The sequence below is a fragment of the Mus musculus genome, chromosome 5 (genome assembly GCF_000001635.26).
Source record: "Mus musculus strain C57BL/6J chromosome 5, GRCm38.p6 C57BL/6J".
NCBI lineage: Eukaryota > Metazoa > Chordata > Mammalia > Rodentia > Muridae > Mus > Mus musculus.
Window position 1 is genome coordinate 41,605,063 of NC_000071.6, and position 23,258 is coordinate 41,628,320.

Genomic DNA, 23,258 nt, shown 5'->3' on the forward strand with positions numbered 1-23,258 from the left:
TAGTGATGTTTAGTTATACGTCAAAGTTGGTAGAATAAAAATAGTCAAGAGTAGGAAAGGAAAGAAGAAAAGACACAAGGTTTTACAGTTTATAAAACTTGACATGATGCCAACCCCAAACTTCAAAGGGATACATGCATGCTACTCTGCTCTGTCAGAAAAGCCCATAGCCTAACTCTTCCTGCTGAACCATTGGCTACTAAAAGATTCTGGGGGAGGGAAAGTCAGTATCTTCATATGTATGCATGTAAGTGAGCCCACCAGACTCCAGTAAACAGCTCCATGTCCCCAGTAACACAACCAACCATGGTGAAACTCAGTGAATTACAAAACAAAACAAAATAAAACAAAACGCCATGAACATGGAACGGAACCCACAGAAAATTGGGAGCATAACAAGGGTGACAGGGAGACAAAGGTGGTGGGTAAAAGCAATCAAAATATACTATGTGCATGTTTGAAAGTATTTAATCCTTTAAAAGAAGCCATAAGTTTCTACAGAGAACAAAGCTCTTATAGGTAAACAATCTGATGTCCCTTACTTTATAAAAGAGACATTGAATGAAACAGTAGATATTGTCAACATCTTTATGGAATCCAAAAATAAAAAAATCGCATACTTTTTTTTGTGGTTTTTAAAGAATATTTTTCCCTTGGATATTTTCTTTATTTACATTTCAAATGTTTTCCCCTTTCCAGGCCTCCCCTTCAGAAACCCCCTATCCCATCCCTCCTCCCTCTGCCTCTATGAGGGTGCTCCTCCCCCACCTCCCATCCTTCTGCCCTGGCATTCCCCTACACTGGGGTATTGAACTCCCTCAGGCCTGAGGGCCTCTCCAATAAGGTCATCTTCTACCACATACATGGCCAACGCCATGGTTCACTCCATGTGTATTCTTTGGCTGGTGGTCCAGTCCCCGGGATCTTTGAGGGGGGGTCTGGCCTGTAGACACCGTTGCTCCCTCCATGAGACTGCAAACCCCCTCAGCTCCTTCAGTCCCTTCTCCATCTCCTCATCGGGAACCCCGGAGCATAGTACAGCGGTTGGTTGTGAGCTTCCTCCTCTGCCTTTGTCGGGTTCTGGCAGAACCTCTCAGGAGACAGCCATATCAGGCTCCTATCAGCAAGCAGTACCTGAAATCCACAATAATGTCCAGGTTTGGTGGCTAGATATGGGATGGATCCACATACTTTTATCTTGTTCAAGTTTCTACTTATCTGTTGTCCAAGAGACAACACAAAACCATTTTCATCCCAGGTTCTACTTTCATTATGGTGGCCAACTTGGAAATAATATATTCCAATTTTTCTATGTGATATTTTCTGCTACATGGGGGAAAAATCATGTCCCATGACAAAACCCATGGCAACGATTTAGGCCTTGCCCCATGAGGTGTTTTCTCCTCAGTGAGTACCTCTGCCCTCTATGTCAATGGGTCTGTCTGATGTCTATGGCCAGGCAAACTCCTCCCCAGCACTCTCCCTACCACAACACCTAACCCATTGAAGAACAGACGGGAGAGATAGAGGGGTAACATTTTCCAACATGAGTAACCGTGGCTTGGGAGGACAGCTGTGCATTCTTCCATGCAAAGGAAATGATGGATGGCCTATTGCTACCCTATGCCAACAGCACAGTGCGCATAGAGTGAGGCTGGAGAGCAGAGGTGGCCTGTAAGCGTGAGGGAGCAATGATTATAACAAAGTTTTCTACTCTGCTTTCTGTTGCTGTGATAAAACATGTTGGCCAAAAGCAACTTAGAAGAGGGGAGGGTGTATTCGGCTCATGATTCTCAGTTACAGTCCATCACTGAGGAAAAAGTCAAGGTAAAAGACTCAAGAAGCTAATCATATCACATCCACAATTAAGAGCAGAGCTTGGGGCTGAGGGTGATATTCCACACAGCATTACCTCTGGCCAGGGAACTCAGTGCACATCCAAGAAGCACAGCAGAGACCTAGAGGAAGACTGCTTGATGGCTCACACAAGCTCATGCTTAGCTCGAGCTTCCTTAGGTAGTCCAGGACCACCTGGCCATGAAATGACCCTCCCACAATGGGCTAGATCCTATGTCAAGGAACAATCAAGACAATTCTCCCACAGGCATGACTATAGGCTAGTTTGTTCTAAGGAATTCAATTGAGGCTCTCCACTCAGGCTATTTCTAGGTAGTGTCAAATTGACAGTTAAAGCTAACTAGGACACATAGTAAGCCCATCCATTACCAACATGAAATAGTAGCCTGTTTTCAAATTTCCATTAATGCATAGAGCAAGCTATCCACCTGGGCATTTATTTCCCAGTGTGTAGATAACTCCACTGGTATTTCTCCCTTCTGCTCTCTTATTTACACTTCCTGTATTGTTCCTGTGGTGCTTTGAATAGGTTTGCCCCCCCCCCACAGACTCATATGGTTGAACTTTTCTCCATAGGAAGTGGCACTATTAGGGGGTGTGGCCTTGTTAAAGGAAGTGTGTCATAGGGTTTGAGGACTCCTATTCTCAAGATATGTCCAGTGACACACTTTCCTCCTGACTCCCTTCAGATCAGGATATAGAACTCTCAGATACTTCTCCACCACCATGTCTGCCTGCCTAGGTGCCATGCTTCCCACCATGATGATAATGGACTGAACCTGTGAACTGTAAGCCACCCTGGATTAAATGTTTTCCGTTATAAGAGCTGCCTTGGTCATGGTGTCTCTTCACAGCAAAGGAAACTCTAAATAAGACAGTTCCAAATGCAAAACCTTGATTGCCCAGACTTCTATGTAACCAAGGATGGCCTTGCAGGACCAGCTCCAGTCAAGAACCACACAATGGTTCACATCCATGGATGTCATGGATATGTCCCCTTCCTTGTCAAAGAGAATTTGCAGAGGAAAACTAGTAGTGGTTTAGAGAAGGGGAGATTAGATTATATTTCTTCAGTGTGGTTACCTCAGTATGGTAGCCTCAGTATTATCACAAGGATCCTTTGAAGAAAGAGACCATAACAATGCAGGGATACAATAATGCCACATGCAAGGGGCCAGCTTCTGCAGCCTATGAAGTTGCAAGAGTTTCCAGGCCAAGAATACAGGTAACCTCTGCCTGGTGAGGACAAGTGGTTGCCGTCTGCCTCAATGCATCTCCACTAAAGAGCACAACCCTGCAACATTAGTCCAGGGAGAATGAGTTTGGGCTGTAGCTCTCTAGAACTGTGGGTTAATAAACATGTACTGTTTGCAGCCACTGTTTATAGCCTCTGTTGTTTCTTGAAGGCTCGTTATTGAGTCATCCAGAGGAAGACAATACAGTATCATGGCCAAGTAAGCATGACAGTCTCTTCTTTATCCCAGTCCTGCTTGGGATGTGAATATGAAGGCATCGAGAGAAGATCTGGATTGCAGTTTTGAGGCACTACAGAGGATGGAGTCATACACGGGAAGCCAGAGCAGGAATCTGAAGCCCTGATGGCTTGCCAGAGCATTGGCATGAACTGGCATTTGCTAGCTTATTGTCACATGAGACAAATGGCATGCATGATTTTTTTCAGTTTCTCTTTAATTTCCACTATATATATTCACTGCATGTTGGGCATGTTCTATAAGAGCGCTTACACAAGTGTGCATCACATACTTCAAACCATCTTCATTTTTACTTCACTACATGAGGATTTTGTAGAAAAATGTTCCAGACTTCCTCTTCCCACTGCTTTGGTTGCACACTCATACAATTAAAATGGTAGTAAACACCCATCACTTCCTAAGTAGTTTCCAAGAGAAAACACACTCCATGCTGTTGGGTCAGTATTATATGCATCTCTTTTGTCTGAGCACAGGAGATACTTCATACTGTCAGCTTCATCGTCACACTTTGGCATATACAACACACTGGTCTCTGCATTCTGCCCAATTCCACACACAAGGACATCACATTGGCAGTGCCAAGCCAGCCTTAAGAGGAAACAAAGCATGCACTGTGGATATAGCAAACACTATTAACCGATGCTTTATTTTTCTCTAAAAAGTCTATTATAGCAGCCAAATACGTTTAAGAAAATTTTAATTGACACAAAATCAATGCAAATGATGTTCTGGTACATTATTCTAAGACACTGCTCATATCTGACTTTTCTCTGTGATAAAAGATTAAATCACTTTTCTTGTAGTTTTTTGAACTATATATGGTTACCTATAGCCACCCCGCTGTGCTATGTAGCACACTAGAACATCTTTCCCCTAACTATAACTTAGCATCCAAGAGCAAACTTCACTCCTCTCCTCTCCCTTCTTCTCCCCTTCTCTCTAATCTCCTCAGCCACTAGTATCCACTAGTCTATTCTCAACTTCTATGAAACCAACTTTTAAAAAAATTTTCCAAGTGAGTGAAGTCAAAAAGTTCTGTCTAGAAAGGCAAAGAAGAAACTGGACTATTTCCCACCATTATGACATTCGTCACATCCATTCTGTTCCAGGCAATATGATTTCATCTCTTTTACTGTGTCGTATTCCACTGTATAGATAGATGTGCCAAAGTGTCTTTATCCATTCATCTGCTGATGGAGCCAAAGGTTCCCATTTCATGGCCAATATGAGCAGTGCTGCAAAGAACATAGAAGGGAAACATCTTTTTAACTGTGGTAACATTTCTTGTCTATATATACTCAATAGTATGATTATTGAATCAGATGGTAGTTCTATTTTTTGAGATAAGTCCATTTCCAGTGGACTTTGCAGTCTCCATAACTGAATATTGTTCTTATTGTAAGATACAACTCAAGTTGTATTTACACAGGACCAAATACTCTAGGCAGCCCCCTTGAGAAGACATCTAGGTGCTGAGAACTACGCAAGGCATGTTCTTTCTGACTGTTTCTCTCACGTTTCTTTTTTTTTTTAATTGGATATTTTCTTTATTTACATTTCAAATGTTATCCCCTTTCTCAGTTTTCCCCCTTCCCGGAGACCCCCTATCCCATCCTCCCTCCTCCTGCTTCTATGAGGGTGTTCCTCCACCCACCCACACACTCACACCTCCCCGTCCTCAATTGCGCTACATTAGGGCATCTATCAAGCCTTCATAGGTCCAAGGATCTCTCCTCCCATTGATGCCTGACAAGGCCATCCTTTGCTATATATGCAGCTGGAGCCATGTATACTCCTTGGTTGATGGCTTAGTTCCTGGGAACTCTGGGGGGATCTGGTTGATTAATATTTTTGTTCTTCCTATAGGGTAAATAGAACAACCCTATTTCTCAAATGAAAAAGAAACAAGGAAATGTGCCACGACTGACTGCTAGAGTCCTAAAGAACCTGAGCAATGCTTTCTACAATGGATGGGGTTTGAGGTTAGGTTTAAAGGGAAAAAAATGGACATAGGTAAGAAAATAAGGGGAAGTGTTACAGACAGAAAAAGCATGAGAAGTTACACATCAAGTGGTTCTGATAGGTAGGACCTAAGCACCCCACTCTTAACTGAAATTTTGTGTTTACTTCTGAAGCACATGTGTTTTGAACACAGTAAGCAGTGACTAAATATTCATCAATTTATTACACAAAGATGACTCTTCAGAGTGTCAGGGATTCCAATGCTCTCCTTATGTGCAAGGCAACACCCTCGCCAAATCGACAGAGCTCCCTGGCATCAGGCTCCTTTCCCTAAACATCAAAGCCAGCCCTGAAACACTTATGGTTAGAAGATTAGATTTCATAAACGTATTAAATTGATGTTTTTTTGAACAGCATCACAGGGGGAAGTACCGTGGTTACAGCTCTCTCATCTTGAAATAGACAGAGAGCAATTTCCTCCTTTGCTGGCTGTCAGCCTGGCTTCTAAATCATTCCCCCCACACTTGGCGGAATTTCAATGACTCTAAAATTAATCTGTTGGGCAGAGAGTATGTCCAGTGCCTTGAAATTCTGGGAGCTTTGCTGTGGTCTTAAAGTTGGTGCCAGGGATGAGAGGTCAAAGGTGAAATTCCAGTCCTTTGTCCAATTTGGAGAACCCTGCAATCACATTTCTCCCCTGGCTTTCTAATAAGGAACTATATAAGATATTTTGAATAGGAATGGATAACAACTAAAGAGAATGGTAAGCCATATGAATTGTGTTTTTATTCATTTAGTCAACATTTACTTGAGTTCCTAAGGCAAACAGATATGTGAACAGATAAATATTGGGACTTGTGTAGGTGAAAATACATGTACTGACTGCTTGGGTCCTGAAGGACCCGAGCAATGCTTTCCACAATGAGTGAGGTTTGAGGTTAGGGTTAAAGAAAAAAAAAATGGACATAGGTAAGAAAGTAAGATGAAGTGTTACAGACAGGAAAAGCATGAGATGTTACACTTCAAGTGATCCAGTTATGAAACTTAAGTCGTAAGTCCCAGAGAGGCAGAAAAATACCAAAGCAAGCATGGGCAAGGGGAAGAGGGTGGCTGGGTATCATGGTGATGCCTCATGCAATGGGAACCATCACAGGTTTTACCTAGGGCATAATATGAACATGTTTGTAGTTAGGACACCCTAAGGCCTGGAGAGCCATGGAGAGCTGTTTGGAAAAGCATATGCAGAAGACAAACGAGAAAGAGTTGGGAGGAAAACAATAGACAAACTGAAAGCACTGTAGACAGAGGTTGGGGAGACTGTTCATGGGTAGAGTGTTTGCCTTACAAGTCCAAGGACCTTAGGTTTTTCTCCCCAAAACTCACATCTTTAAAAAGTCAGGTGTGTGTCACCTGTGTGTAATCACAGTGTTGGAGAAGCAGAGACAGTCAGCTCCCTGGGGCTCACCAGCAAGACACTTCAGTGAACTTGCAAAGAGCTCTTAATATATGTTGGTAGAATGGGAGCCTGACTAATACAGATTTGGGGGATTAGCAATGCCTTCTGTGTGATGGAGTAACATGAATAGGCTAAGACACAGCCAGAACCTCACTTCTGAATGTTTCTGAAAAGGATGTTTCTAGAAGAGATCCTCACCAATGGGGATGGTCATCTGTGGCTTGAAGATGAGCAGATTCTTCTCTCTCTCTCTCTCTCTCTCCTCTCTCTCCTCTCTCTCCTCTCTCTCTCTCTCTCCCCTCTCTCTCTCCTCTCCCTCTCTCTCTCTCTCTCTCTCTCTCTCTCTCTCTCTCTCTCTCTCTCTCTCTCTCTCTCTGCTGGGATATCCATCTGCTCCTGCCCACAGATAGAGTCCCTGGATTTTTGGACCTTGGGGCTGTATGGCTTACACTGTCAACTGCTCTGGCCCTCAGCTCTGCACTGCATTTCACAACTCACTTGCCTGACTCTTCAGCTTTAGGGGGAAAAAATATAATATGGGACTCCTCTGTCTCCATTATTACATGTGCCCAGTTTCCCTAAGTGTCTTTCTTTATTCCTCCAGCCATGCTTTGCTATCTAAGGAACCTTGGTTAATAGATACAGTGAGAATGGCTGAAGCCAAAATGAAAAACTGAAGAAATAGATACTACCTCAAGGATGAGAAGAGAGACAATAAGAGCAACCCATAGGGGGTGCATAGGCAGGAGCCAGAAACCACAGCAGACAGAAAGGCCTGAGGCAGGTGAGTGTGACCAGCTGTCTGAAACTATTAGCATAGCAGGCACAGAGATGGGCTCACCAGTGTTGACAGTGGACACTGAACCATTTACCAGAGCTCAGGAAACCAGCTCTGTGGGAAAATATCAGAAAGGGTATGGAATTATGATATATCAAATAGTCATGCTTACAAAAAAAAGACACAATAAAGTCACAGCAAATGGAAGGGGGGAAAGGTGACAAACAGGAGAAGTACAATCATTTTTAAAGAAAACTTCAAATACATTTTAGACAAAAAATATGAGTAACGCCATCCTCACACCAAGCTGGAGAAATTACTATTGTTTCTTCCAGCATATTTATATTTCCTGCCATTTTGCTGGATGTGTTTTTGAAAGATTCTAAAAACTGAAGGTAAAATAGAATGGGCTTGATAGTCACCATATTTTTCCACAGGCAATGATACTTTCTTCTGTTAACTTTGCCAAAAAAATCTGAGATTCTGATAGCCTCTTCCCTTCCCAGAAATCTTTCTCTGATCCATCAAATTAACATATGATAGAATCTTCCCTCCCAACCCCATAGTTCGATCGGCTGCTGACCTGAGGGTCTTTTACCCATGGAAACGAGACATCTCTGGGGGAATATATATCAACACTAAGGATTGAGGGCAAGATAAGGCAACTGGGATGGCATCTGGGATACTGATGAGGACAGAACAGTAAATACCGAGTGGACTGGCATCTTACAAAGCTCCCAACAGTATCCTGTTATGTCTTCACACCCATCCACCACCCACAGCCACACTTATTCTCTAAGCAAGATCTCTGCACTTCTGTGGAATATTTGGCCCAACCCCAACCCCAGAGGCAGCACAGAGCTGAGGTCAGGTGGCCTCACATTAGTTGGAAGAGGTGGAGTGGGCTGAACTTAGAGTAGAGGTCATCTGGACAAGCAGTGTGGGGTGTGGGCAGGGATTCCAGGACAGGTGGTATGTGCCATTCATTTTCTTGGGTTGTATATGCTATAAGGAGCTTATCAAGGAGTGTTTATAAATGCAGGGACCTTGCTGTTTTAACAGATTAACCATAACATATTAGTTCAGTGACCTGACAGCCCATTTACATGAATGGTTAGTTTACACTTGACTCTTTTCCTGGACAGTAGGCAGATAAAGAGGCCATCGGGTTGATGTGGGGAGGCTGTCACGCCCAGAACTTCCATTAAGCAGTTAAGAATGGGCTTTGGAGGCTCTGTCCCCCCTGAAATCCATGCAGAATTCACAACTCACTCTGATCTAAGTTGAAATGGAAATTGCCTACCCGATCCTGCCTAGGCCTATTTCCAAACAGCTCTAAACATAGGGATTTCACTGTTGAGAAAATATATCACAGTTGCCCCACAACAGGCCATATCTGAAATTGAAAAACATTGTGTCTCTCAGTAAAATTAAGTATGCATGCTATGTTCTCACCCTCTATGACCTCAGCGATGCTGGAACATGAAGTGTTCTAGACAGGTTCCTAAGATGAGTACCAACCAGGCTTCTATCTGCTAGCAAAGGAAGGGGCCTAAGTAGAGAAAGCCAGTTAGCAAGACCATGTCCTGGCCCCTTCCTGCATCTTCTATGTTTCTACCTGCCATGAGGAAAACAATATGGTCAGTAAGTAGCTAGTAGTTACCCTGAGAGCTACACACTAGTTACTCTGAGAGCTACCCACAACATATCGAGACACACAATGAACACTCACCCCATACCAGGATCTTTGTAGAATGCTTCAGCATGCCTTCTCATCCCATGCTTACAATGACTTAGAGATAAATGGTGATGCCCACACCCAACATTAGGAAATCAAAGCCTAGGGGAGCTGAGAAAGCTTACTGAGAGTGCTGTAGTTCCTAAGTGGCAGAGCCAGATGCTAGTCCCAGTCTGTTGGGTTTTCAAGCTATTTCCAGAAGACCATGTTGTTTCATTTCCTTGTGACTTATGAAGCCCTGCATGTTCACACGTTCACCCAAGTGCTTAACGAAGCGAATAGAAGGCATTTGTCATAGTAATCCCTAATGGAGATAACAGAAATATTAGCAAAAGTCCCAGTGAAAACAGTTCAAGTGAGGCCTAATTTTTTTACAAGCCAAAGAATGATTTACTTCATCACAGTAAAGAATTTTATTTGACAAACACATACTTTATCATCTCTGGTCTGCTGGAAATGTAAGTTTACATTTTTCCCAGCCATAAAATTAAAATAATTTTGGCTCCAAAAACTTCTTTTAAAAAAAAATCCCATTCTAGCTTCATTTCCCTGGAAATACAAATGCTAACTACTGGGCCTGAATAAGCATGAGTACTGCCTGGTAGGGCAGCTCCTCCTGTCAGGGAAAGCAAGTTCAAATCCCAACCATGCCTCTTACTAGCAAAGCGAACTAGGACAAGACATTTATCTCTTGTAAGACATTTCTCTCCTCTACTTAACAGCTACCTGCTCTGTAAAAGTCAAGAATCTCAAATCTCACAGTACCCTCAGGCAAGGACCACAGCAGAGGGCCCTGGTGAAATGTGTAGCAGAAAGGGTGAACTGTGGAGATTGGCCATTATCAAACTTGCATGGCCCTAGCTTGGCACCTGGTATTTTACTTGGTACATTCTCAGTTCCTTTGTTCTGCCTTTCCACCGTGTTGCCTGTCTGAAGGGAAGCCTAGAAAGGTGGCATCAAAAACCCAAGTAGCTTCTACCAACCAGTTGTGAAAGAAGTAAGGAAACACCTCGGTTTGCTCAATGTTCTGGCAACCGTTTATACCATTCTATCTGCCTCCAACCCAGCGCAGAGAAGCAAGCCAATCCATCAGTTTATCACTGGCTAATCTGGAAGACAAATTTGGGACGGTGAGGGCACAGGAATGAGAACAGGAAGCAGAGCCAGTGTGAGAGGAAGCAGTTGATTCAAACACCATGGCCCTGTGAAGCTGAATAATACTGGGAAGCAAGACTTCTTACCAGGTCAGGGTAGATTTGGAGAAGGGAACTAAATAAGGGAACTTCAAGGGAGTCTGGAATGCTAGTGAAAAACAAAACAAAACAAAACACAAATCAAAAACAAAGAAAGAAAGAAACCCAGGGTCTCACAGGGGAGTAAGTTTCCATAACAAAGGAGAGTTTAGTTTTCTACTAGTATCTGGTCTCAAAATCTGTACTCCCAGGCTCTCCAAGATAAGCAGAGATGCAGTTCACCTTCTGGTTTGGAATTAAGGTTTTATTAGATCCTGACTCCCACACCCTCATCTCAACCCTAAAAAACCTCAAGAGATGTCATCATGGTTGCTGTCCCATTTTATAGATTTGCTAACCAAACGGAAGCTCACTGTTGACCATACTATTGTGTGCCCAGTAGTCTCCAGATGGAACCCAGAAGCCTGAGCCAAAGGATTGCTGATACTTTCAGCTTCTCTGGTAAATGTGATCAAACATGTTTGAGACCCTCTGACACCACCCAACAAATGCACTACAAAGAGCCTCTGATCCTACCTAACAAATTTATTACAAATAAAGAGAAGGGCGCTAGCAGAAGAGATTTTGGTTTCCAACTAGGACAAAATTTGTCTCTCCATTTAGTTTCCACAACAGGGCAGGCTCAGCTCATTCCCAAGCTGTGTGTAGTTCTTCACAGTCTACAGTGCAGATAGGTTTCATTCATTCAACAAACCTTCATTAAGTATACTTTGGCACAAGACCCAGGTTCTTGGCCTCCTGGAAGGATGATGCCTCGATGGTACTTGAAGAGGAGAAGGCTTGGTATACAGGTGACAGGGAAAGAAGAGATTAGTAATCATTACCTAGGAGTCTTCAGAGGAAAGAGAAAGCAAAATAAGGACAAAGGCTTGGTGCATACAACAGCAGCTGCTTCTGTTTTAACAGCTACATGTGGGCTGTGACTTTATGCAGTACAAATTAAACAAATTCCAATGAAAGATTTCTAAGGGTATTTACATCGTATATAAGAAATAGTCGACACTGAAAGAATTTGATACAACAGATAGATGAAGTAAAAGAAGTTAGGGCCAAATAGAGGCAGTGGGCAAATGTTCTCACAGGCTGGCCTTTTCATTACCATTCAGGTCTTCCTTCTTCCTAAGACTGCTGCAGAAAGCCAGTCCCCATGAGTCCTGTACATGAAAATGGACAAGTCTTCATACCCAAAAACTCTACAGAGCAACGTCCTGCTTCTAAGGTTGTTGGAAGTTACTATGTCTAGTGCATTGGCATACAGGGTCACAGGGAAGTAGGCACTCCTTTGGACTGGCAAAACAAGTTAGGACATTATTTTTTGAGGGCAGTTTGTCAAAGTTTTGAAATTATTTTCTAACTACTCTTATGACCAGCCATAGGTCATAATTTTAAGGTAAAGATCTGACCACTTCTTGGAGCTTACCTTAAGGGTAAATATATAAAAGAAAGCATAAAACATTACACACAGAATAGTTTTTAATAACAGGAAAGCAAGAAAAACTTTCTACTAGTAAAATAAGTGAATATTATCATATTAACAACTATTGACAAAGATGCCCATAGATATAAGAAAATATTTATATTACCCAGCCAAAAAAAGGGGCAAGTCTCATTGCTTATTTCATACCATGTAAATTATATTGAGTACAGCTTCAGGGTATAGATAGATAGATAGATAGATAGATAGATAGATAGATAGATAGATAGAAGATAGCTGTGATCCCATGCCAACAAAGGAAGTCTTAATTTCTTTCTTGTTCATCATTTATGCAATCAGAATAGATAATGGAGCTGACTTTATTTGGATAATCATATTCTCAATACTAAATAGTAAGAAAATCCAACTTAATGGGGACTGTAGATATTTTTCTATGTCTTTAATAACATTCATATATATGCTGATGTAATTAATTCTCTTAAATGTCTGTTCATTCATTTGAAACTATGTAAGCAGCACCACCACTTGTGCATGGGGACAGTAAAGGTCTGGCTGCTGCACTGCATGGTCTGGGGTAGGTAGCATCCCCCTACCTCATCAGCTTTACAGTCATGGATAGCTCACCAAAATGTGCTAAGCCTCAGTGCCTTCATCTGTCAAAGATACTAATAGTCATTACAATAGCTACTGCTATGAAATAAACTACCCAAATGCTTCAGAACTTCAGACAGTAATGGTTATCCCTCCTAGTTCTGTGGGTCAGGAATTTGGAGTGCTCAGCTTGGTACTTCTTTATGTGATGGTTTAAGAAAGAATGGTGACCCCTATAGGCTCATATTTTTGAATGTTTGGTCATTAGGGAGTGGTGCTAATTGGAACCTGGTGTGGCTGTTCCCTGGGAGGTTCTGCCAGCACCTGACCAATGCAGATGTGGAAGCTTGGAGCCAATCATCAGACTGACCTAGGGGACCCCAGTGGGGAAGCTGGCTGAAGGACTGGAGGAGCGGAGGGGGATTGCAACCTTATAGGAAGAACCATGTCGACTGTCTGGACCACCCAATGCTCCCAGGAACTAGACCACCAACCAATGAGGGTACAGTGGGGAACCAATGGCTCCAGATACATATGTAGCAGAGGATGGCCTTGGTTGACATCATTGGGAGGGAAGGCCCTTGATCCCGTGGAGGTTTGATGCCCCAGCATAGGGAGATGATGAAGTGGTGGGGCAGGAGTGGGGGGGAGCACCCTCATACAGGCAAAGGGGAGAGGGAAGAGGGTGGATGGAATGGGGGGAGGGGGCTGTGGAGGGGTAACCATTCAAGAGGCTGAGGTAAAAGTGGCAGTATCTTTAGTGGCCTGCCCTTGGAGATCACACATCATTTCTTCAGTTCCTGACTATGGGATTATATAATTTAATGTCACCAAGGAGGTGAGAATCCTAGAGGTCCCCTGGAAGGCAGACTACACCATGCACTGTGTTAGAAACCCACTTCTGAATAGCATAGAATACCTGCATTGTCCCAAATGAGTCACTGGGGTAACTAACTCAGCAAAAGGGTCCCCATCCTGCTCTGCTCCAGCCCCTCTGTTTCTTCTGATAAGGACACCAAGCTGGAGGGATCTCTAGCAGGTAGTTCCCTAACTGCCCTCTGCAACGTGTCTCTCTCTGTAAAGAAATCCTAGGTAAGGTGAGAGTGTGGGAGCCACCTGCTAGAACGAAATGCCCACTAGTAATGAAGAACGGGTGCTGGTGGGAAGCCTATTAAAGGATTTTGCATGTCACACAGGAATTTACCTACCCTTGATGGAAAAGGCCATATGGGACCACAGAGGGGATCTGAAAGAGTGATAAACTCGTGGGTAAACTCATTCCCATGGTCGTGTGTGCTGGCCACTATGGAGGCTTCCGAGTAACCCCAGTGTCAGGGGCTGAGGGCTGCATTGGTAGAAAAGGGGAGGTTTGAGAGACATAGTACCACCATGTAAAATCTGTAGGTGCTACTATGGATCAAAAGGGGGAGTCAAGAGGCAGAACCAAGGGTGGCTAGCTGTGCTGGTGTGTGCCTCCCACACTCTGTGCAGATGGTTCTCCTTCCATGTGCAGTGTGACAGTAATGAAAGCAGCCTGGAATCAGGGAGGAATATTCTCACTCCTGACTCCCAAGCCCAGAAAGCTGGTACATTGCAGGCTGGAAAGAACACAAGTATGCAGATCTAAGCACAGTGCATGAGACTGTGAGTACACAGACAGCCGAGTTCATTTCCAGTGAGTGGAGAAGGGGCTGTCACTCTCAGGCAGTGATCATTTTTCCTCTGTCTTCTTGTGAACTAACTTGCTGTTCATGTCCACGTATCATCTCTCCCATGGATGGAGTCTCAGGAAACCGAGGATGGCAGGAAGCCACAGGAGCCCACCTGCTTCCTCCTCTAACACTGGAGTTCCCTAATGCAGACACTTGTCTGTGCTCTTGGTTCCCAGCCCCAGACTGAACATTGTGATTTTACCTTCTGACAAAGTTTGACAGGTGTCATCAACTGTCCAGCCAAAGGCTGAAGCATACAGACTCAAGGCTACAACCTGCTCTGTAGGTCTAGTCCAGGCTACCTACCAGACCACCATTCACAGCACCCGTGACGTAAATACTTTACTGGTTGTGCAAGACAGAGCAATGCCTTGTTCCTACTAAACAGTAAAAAGGTTCTCCAAGAGAGGGCAATGGCCTGAGAGAGGAATGCACATTTTCTACCTTGCATAAAGGTTCCATGTGTGTCAGGAAAGACCTTACTCACATGTAACTTGTAGTTGGCCAAAAGAAGTTTTAAAACTACAGTAGAAGGCCTTTATTAATTACTAATCACTGCCGTTCCTCGTCTTATACTCTTAGTATTTTTCATTATTTTTTTTTTTTAGCCGCATAGCCCTGGGAAGCAGAAGTCCACGACTCTACAACAGAGGGCAACAACACAGACAGTAAAACTTGCATCTTTGTGTGGGGTGGGGGGGGGGGGCGTTTGAAGGTTCTTTCCTAGTCCAGACCGAATCTTCTCTGCTTCTTCCTACCTATCTATCCTACTTCGAGGACCATATCACACTTCTCCTAGAGCCCATTCTAATCTATCTGAGTAGCATTATCTTGGCCATCTTTCCCTGGCCTTCTCCCCTCCATACTAAGCATGGTCTTCTTTCAACTATTTTGTATGGCGTCAAATCCCCTCACCTTATTTGGAATGTCGTATTATCCTCTAAAAAGAGGAGCATCCATAAGTCGGGGGGGGGGGGTGGTTAGCCATAGTCTAGTCTTGCAAATCAGACTTTAAAAAAAAACAAAACAAAACAAAAAGCCAGCAGCATAAGCATCGCTTGAGAACTTAAATGCAGAACTTCATGCCCTGCTTACCTGCTGACTCCAGACTACCAAGGTGCTCAGCTGGCGACTGCAGCCTAAGATTACACTAATCCTTGACGGTAATTGTGCTGTGATTTGGGCCCTGTTTGCTCCTATTTAAAATCTGTTTCCAGCCACACTTCTCTTTAAGGGATATTCTAGCATGTTTGATATCTATCTGGGAATCCAAGTGAAGACCTCTAGTACAACTATTTGCTTACACAAGAAGAAAACTGTTTTAAAAGAAATATACATTTGAAAAAAAGGATAAACTCCTTCCATGGGTATTTTGTCCCTTCCCCCTTCTAAGAAGGATTCTGAGCTTCTGGGCTAATATCCTGAGAGGCTCTGCCAGCACCTGGCAAATACAGAAGTGGATGCTCACAGTCATCCATTGGACAAAGCACAGAGTCCCCAATGAAGGAGCTAGAGAAAGGACCTAAGGGGCTGAAGAGTTCTGAAGCCCTATAGGAAGAACATCAGTATGAACTAACCAGTACCCCCAGAGCTCCTTGGGACTAAACCACCAATCAAAGAAAACACATGGTGGGACTTGTGACTCTAGTTGCATATGTAGCAGAGGATGGCCTAGTGGGTCATCAATGGGAGGAGAGGCCCCTAGGTCCTGTGAAGGTTCTATGCCCCAGTATAGAGGAATGCCGGGGGCCAGGAATGGGAGTGGGTGGATTGGGAAGCAAGGGGAAGGGATAGGGAATTTTTGAAGGGGAAGTTAGGAAAGGGGATAACATTTATAATGTAAATAAAGAAAATATCTAAGAAAAAGAAAAAAGGATAAAGGAAAATTGGCAAGTGCTACTAAACAGCTCAAGACACAGCTTGATTCAGAAAGGCATTATGGCCAACCCTTCCCAGTGTTGCTTCTACACTGTAAGCTCCACTCCTGTTCTTGGGCAGGGTTTCTCTTTGTGCTCTCAAATGGCTGCCAATGTCCCTCAGAGCTACATCTGCTTTCACCCTACTCCACCGGGTAAATAATCTTCTGACAACTTGAGTTTCTTGTTTATTCAGTTGGTTGGTTGGAGTTTCTTTGTTTTTTCTTGTTCTACTTCAGACAGCTCAGCACACATCCCAGTGTGTCATTAGTCCTGATAGACTTATCCCCTTATCTCTGAGCCAACCACTGATACAAATGGAGTCTAGGTCCTATTGACTTTAAGCTAATGAAAATCCTAAAACTAAGAGTGGCTGGAGATATGGGGGACTTTTATCAAGAATGAAAGAACTGTGGCTACAGATGGACCTACAACTACCTTAACAGACGTGCATTTCCCTGTCCTTGAATCTTGAAACTTTTTAGACCATCTAGCATTACAGGTCCCATTCGCATAGGTTCTCTATTTTAAACACACAAACATTTAAACATTCTATTTTATCTCATTTTGTCATGCTCTATCTCTGCTTCAGCGATCAACTTTAAAGGGCCCTGGCTTACCTGCTCCCAGAACAATAAAGCAATTCCAGGAGTTCTTCAAGCCACTCCAAAGCCACTCCAGAGCAGTCTGCCACATGTGATAGAGAGTGCACTTGAGAGGCACTTGAGAGGCCAGTTCTCAGTACAGACTTTTGTGTTTCTCAAAAGCTCAGTAAGCAGCAGAAGTAACCACAATATGTTTGAAATATTATAGCATGTGCTTCCAAGAGATGACGTGTCTAAAACTAGATGGGAAAAACTTACAATTTCTTAAATTAAAAACTGTGGACAGGAGAGGTAACTGTCACAGTAAAATGAGCATGGATTCTACATTATTGTTTCAAAAATAAACCTTGAGGTATAGGAAAGGTTGGTAATGCAGAATTCAGAAACCTGCTTGCCCTATGCAATTCTGCTTGCTTGTGCAATAACTGTACTGTTGCTTGTACATGTACTGAGATTTTCAATACCTGGTCACACTTAATGGACATACAGAAAACCAATAGGGCTGACGGAGGAGGCAGCAAGGGGACTAACTTATCTTCATCTTTTTTTTTAATTTTAATTAGGTATTTTCTTCATTTACATTTCCAATGCTATCCCAAAAGTCCCCCATAACCTACCCCCCTACTCCCCTACCCACCCACTCCCACTTCTTGGCCCTGGCGTTCCCCTGAGGCATATAAAGTTTGCAAGACCAATGGGCCTCTCTTTCCACTGATGGCCAACTAGGCCATCTTCTGATACATATGCAGCTAGAGACAAGAGCTCCGGGGGGTACTGGTTAGTTCATATTGTTGTTCCACCTATAGGGTTGCAGACCCCTTTAGCTCCTTGGTTACTTTCTCTAGCTCCTCCATTGGGGGCCCTGTGATCCATCCAATAGCTGACTGTGAGCATCCACTTCTGTGTTTGCTAGGCCCCGGCATAGCCTCACAAGAGACAGCTATATCAGGGTCCTTTCAGCAAAATCTTGCTAGTGTGTGCAATGGTGTCATCTTAGTGGCCAAGACATATGCTGCTCATCAATGCTCAATCATCATTGTTGAGAAAGTGGATGGCACCTCACGGGCCAATCATCACTTCTCCAGAACCACTCACCACCTGACCTGCTCCATTCCTAGGAAATCAATTGAGTGACACAAATGTGTAGCCAGCAAGCATCAGCATCAGGCAATTCTGATCTTGACCAAAAGCATTCTGCACGGCTCCTGGCCCTGCACTTACCAAGGATACTCACTCTCGGTTCCAGTTTCTCTCAAGACCGGGGACGATTCTTCTCTCATCAGTTGATACGAAAGTAAAACAGTGCCTGTGACAAGTCCTGGAATCCTCCATGACTAAAGACAAGCTTACAAGGGCCAGTGTCGCCCCTCTCCCTGCTCAGGTGCATTCAGTTCAAACTTTAACAACACACAGCCACACAATCTTCACTGCCACCACCGCCCCTTCTGAGTGCCGTGCCTGGATTCTCATTGTTCAGCTTCTATCACGCTCACATGAAAACTTGGGAATGCCTGAACCCCTCAAGTTTCCATATCTATGTAAAAGCCACCACAAAAGGGCCAAAGGGTGTGCTTTACCCCTTAACAGAAGGAAAAGCCATGGCAAATGTAGTTTAGCCATGGGCTGCAATCAAGCGCAGCCTTTAGAACAGCACCACCATCAAATCTCTCTCTCCTGAGAGCTCAGAAGAACCCTTGAGGGTTTAGCTCGCCCTTGTTCAGCTTCCTCTTCTCCTAAATGCCCTTGTCTGCAAACAGTAGGCACAAGCTGACAGGAACAGCATCTACACAACGATGAAAGCTTATCACCCTGGACAGCTTTGAAGGGTGCTAAATTATTATAAATTTTAAAATAGTAATAACATGGAAAAACGAACCCAAAATCCTGAGTAGTCATAATCTTTAACATTTAAACTTGTAGCTCCTTGAGGCAGAGATGGCTGTTCCATCAGGTCTAACTCTCATATCACATTATCTTAGGCAAATACTTTTCCTTTCCTCAGTTCAGTTTCCTTAGACATATAGGACATAAACTTTTCTAAAATCTCTAACAGCTTTAAACCCAGATATACAAATTTCAGCACACACTTGTAGCAAGTCTCCAGAGATTGCTTACATTGAAGAACATGAGAGAAAAGATAACAGACACACTTCTTCACTGAGTGTTCTCATGGCTTCTAAAACTAGTAAAAAAAAAAGGAGCACACATGGCTCCAGCTGCATATGTAGCAGAGGATGGCCCTGTCAGGCATCAATGGAAGGAGAGGTCCTTGGTCCTATGAAGGCTGGATTGATGCCCCAGTGTAGGGGAATTGAGGGCAGGGAGGTAGGAATGGGTGGGTGGGTGAACACCCTCACAGAAGCAGGGGGAGGGAGGATGGGATAGGGGGTTTCCGGGAGGGAGGGAAACCAGGAAAGAGGATAACATTTGAAATGTAAATAAAGAAAATATCCAATAAAAAAAAGAAGCAAAAAAAACCCCAAAACAAACCAAAAACAAACAAACAAACAAACAAACAACAAAAAAAAAACCCTGATAGACGGCTCACAGAGAAAACTTGTGCCTTGTGCTGCAGGACAGGAAGGGGAAGGAAGCATCCTAGAGGCACTGGTGCTCATGCCATGGAGCTTAGAAGAGCTTCACATATGTGTGGACTGTGGGGATGTAGGGGGGTCATTCCTACTTTAGTAACAAGTATGCACTGAGCACTGGGCCTTTGCACAAAACACAGAACAATTATGACCAAGACAGAGCAGGAAGCAGACAATGTGGAAGAAGGGAGAGGGAAAGAAGAGGGTATGGGAGGGGAGAGGAGAGGACAAGAAAGGAGGATTCCTGGCTAAGGGACGTGTGCAGCCAATAGATAGGAATGAATTCACAGTTTTATGTGCACAGAACCAAGAGTGGCATGGGTTAGGGAAAAAAATGGGCTGGGGCTGATAGAGGCCTAGAAATGGCAGGCTACAGGCTCAACTATAAACAAGCCAACAGAATGCCTAGGAATGCTTAAGAAACTAGCGGCACACAAGACTTCACAGGATTGCTAGCCATGTGTTCAAATATACTTTGTTTTTCTGTAACAAAAGGAAGATGAATAAATGAAAATCCCAAAAAACATATTTTAAATAAATTTATTTATCTGAGAAAACCATCTGCACAACAGGTCCAGTGTGATCGATCCCCAATGATCCAAGGAGATCATGACTCATCTGGAAGCACTCTCATACAGTCTGTAGGAGAAATTCCATGTGGAGGATCAGCTGAACCATTTATCAAAATCCATAAAGCCATCTAAGCCAAATATGATAAAATATGCAATGACCATGATACAGTAATAAAAATACAATATCAAATACTCACTACTTGTGAGTTATAAACTACAATATAAACACATTAGGCTCCTTTAAAAATGAAAAAATATTTCTATTACAGCCTCATTTGAAGCACTTTCAATTAGATACAGCTTTGTATATTGTACTCTCAATAGCCAGCAAAGGAACACCTTCTTGAGAGGCTTTCACCATCAGCGCTCTGAAGTACACTTTCACATACACAAGTTCAGATAGAAAATGATCATCAAAGCTTGGAGCAGCTTCATATCTGGTTAAATTTTTTATATCTGGGAAACAAAGAAGTGAAGAGAGAAGGAAGCAACATGGTTCTTCTGGAGTGAGGAGGCAGTCTCAATCCAGAGAATGGACTCTCCATTCGGATTTCAAAACGTGTGGTTCCAAATCGCACTCCTTCCGGTCCAGGGAGCTGCCTGATCCCTCAGGCAACTAAAGGATGAAGGAGCAGAGCAGGAGGAAGTGTGAGCTGGCTACGGAGACAGTCACTGATAAAACACGTTCCTAGGCAGCTGGGGCCCAATTCAGGGGAAGAGCAGCCAGAACTATCAATACAGTGTGTGCTCACTGCACTGCACACATGGAGCTCCGAGGAGGGTTAACAGTTCTTGACAAGGGCTCCTGGTTGTAGTTTACAATATCTGCCTTCACCACTCTCTGCCATAAAAGAAAAGAGTTATTATCAAGACATCAGAAAAGGCCCTGAGCAATTGTTTTCTGAGCTCTGGTGAATGTCTAAAAACAAACATCACAGATGAAACAGGAGTTGGTATTAAAAATAATTGGCCAGAATTTATTAAATAGGTTTGGGATTTTCTTGTTTGTCGTCTCCTTTTTTTTAAGGAAGCCATTCAGTTATGAATTTTAATAGTTACTGAAGTTATCACAAATTTTATTAAAAACTCTCAACTCAACATGAATATTCAAACCCTGGTTATAATTTTAGTACAAGTTAAATCATTCATGCATATTTAGTTGATAGGAAAGACATCACCATTTTTAAGATTTTCATTATTTTTTTACTCTTTTCATGATCATTACACTTGGCCATAACTTTGTGAATTAGAAAAAGAGGTGTGTCTTAAAGGATTCACATAGAAAACAGAAAAGTCCTGAGAAACTCCACTGTTAAAAATGTTTCCAGTTTTCAAAACATTCCTCTCAAAACTCTTAGTTCACTATGGGTTAAGCATAATGACTGTAATAAAACATGACATAATGAGGAATTTAAAAGTCACTTCATATCCATGCCTATAAATCAACTTAAACCAAAAGCTACCTTCACACTTCTTTCCATCTTATGCTCAGTATAAAACAATGAATTTATCAAAATGTCTAATACTTCATCTCCAAGTAAAAATTGAAATGAAAACAATCCCTCTTTTAGTTTTAGCTTTTACTAAGTCTATGTACACAGATCAAGAGAGAAGGGCAATTCAAGACTTTCTTTAAAGTCATTTTAAATAACCATTCAATTACCATCTATTTCTGAGGGTTGGGGGGAGAATGGTAAGTAATTACTAATGAAATAACTGCTTCAATCCTCTGCACTACATGTGTAATAAACACCCATAAAGATAAACATAATTGAAAGTAACTAAAATGGTATTTGTTTTCAATTTCTTGTTTAATTTATAATTTTCATGGTAAAAGACCAATTTTTCAAAGTTCTAAACCAAGACATGTCATTTTAATTAATAATTTTCCTTCATAAGGAAGAACAAGATAATATAACTAGCCCTCATCCCCTCCCCAAATGGCAATAATTCACCCATAAGTACCTGCACTACTGTACTGAACAGACTCTACTCTGAGCAGAGCTGGGGTGTTGGTTATCTTCTTCCGGGTACTTGACTATTTCTGCCCTGACAATACGCTGTCAATTCCGTACAACATAAACAAGATGAAGGAGAAAGAAAAAAAGAGAGAAAGAGAAAGACAAAATCAAAAGCATGTTTAACGACTAACAGTAGAAGGAAACACCAAAGCAGAAAAAGGAAATTAACACATGAATTCAAACATGTCACAAAAGAATCAGCAGAATGTTCACATATAAAAGGAAGGAAAAGTAAGAGAAACCCAGTACACATTGTTCTTCATAACTCTGTCCAGCCACTGAAATAGATGACTTTAACTTCTCTGCATTGCAGAGGACTATGGAGGCATTTGCTCATTCCTTTGGCAAACATTGCTGATGATCTACTATGTCAGTCACTCTGTACTAGGCGTGCATGACTAAACCACCTGAAAAATTTATTCCTATGTTACTATAAAGCTACTGGGCAAAGAATAGAAGCAGTTGTCACACAAGTTAGGTATTTTGCTAGTGAGTGGGATGCTGTGGGGACACATGGAGGATGAAAGGCTGTTGTTTCAGCATCAGAGGTAACGCATACATGCAATTTACAGCTTTCATATTTGTAATTTTTACTTCCCCAGGGCTTCCTCTGCTGATCACTTCCCGTCCTCCTAACCACAACCTCCATATTGCCAAATTTCATGTACAAATCACTCCAAATACAAGTATGAGTCATGTAAAAAGGATAATGAAATATAATATTAAGGCACAATAGCTTTTTGCTTTCAAGAATTTTGCTAAATAAACAAAAGCACAGTACTATACATTAGTTGTTCTCTCCTTGGGGATGACCATGGAGAGAGAAGTAACAAGCTCCTTTGCATATTTGGATCTGAGGTGAGGAGTGCTCTCTGCATGACCGCACAGGCCTGATCTCAGAAGCTCCCCTTTCCTAACAGCATATATTCATTTACTAAAACGAAAACACCTCAACATGACTAACTGCCTGTGAAGACATTTCTTAATAAAGGCTTGATAAACACTGAGAGTGAATGAGCAGGACCCTGTAGTGTATAAATGTGGGAGGTCAGTTGGATTCGGCCTAGGTTCTCTAGTGAGCGTAGTATTAATTCTGGACAAGATTCTTCACTTACCAGACACTTGGCTTGGTACCATCAACAGAAGCATTACTAACTGACAGATGAAACAGAAGCAGGGCACATCAATAAAAGGTAAGCCATAATTTAACTCCCTCAACATAACTGTTTCATACCCAACTACAGGTTACAATGAAGAGAAGGGATTTTCACCGCCATA

General features: G+C 42.6%; 1 protein-coding gene and 1 long non-coding RNA gene across 12 annotated transcripts in view; both read right to left on the reverse strand.

Annotated features, from left to right (window-relative positions):
- Positions 1–756: 756 nt before the first annotated feature.
- Gm35380 lies at positions 757–12,883 on the reverse strand. 5 transcript variants are annotated; one of them, XR_868389.3, is made up of 3 exons: positions 9,002–12,883; positions 4,426–4,585; positions 757–1,134 (listed from the first exon to the last, which is right to left on the reverse strand). It is a non-coding gene; the product is annotated as a predicted gene, 35380 (long non-coding RNA). The 5 variants fall into 5 exon arrangements; XR_868388.3 differs by lacking the exon at positions 757–1,134 and adding an exon at positions 1,155–3,938; XR_868392.2 differs by lacking the exon at positions 757–1,134 and having other exon boundaries at positions 3,954–4,585; positions 9,002–10,586; positions 11,232–12,883.
- Positions 12,884–19,910: 7,027 nt separating this feature from the next.
- Positions 19,911–23,258, reverse strand: part of Rab28 (RAB28, member RAS oncogene family) — an 83,221-nt gene continuing 79,873 nt past the window's right edge. For 2 of the 7 annotated variants that reach the window (NM_027295.3, NM_001310592.1), the window contains exon 7: positions 19,911–20,800. In NM_027295.3, coding sequence (NP_081571.1) covers positions 20,708–20,800 — 93 coding nt within the window. In that variant the 3' untranslated portion in view covers positions 19,911–20,707. Of the gene's footprint in view, positions 20,801–21,924; positions 22,020–23,258 lie in introns of those variants that run through there. The other 5 variants (XM_017320585.2, NR_132325.1, NM_001310590.1 and 2 more) reach the window with 5 other exon arrangements.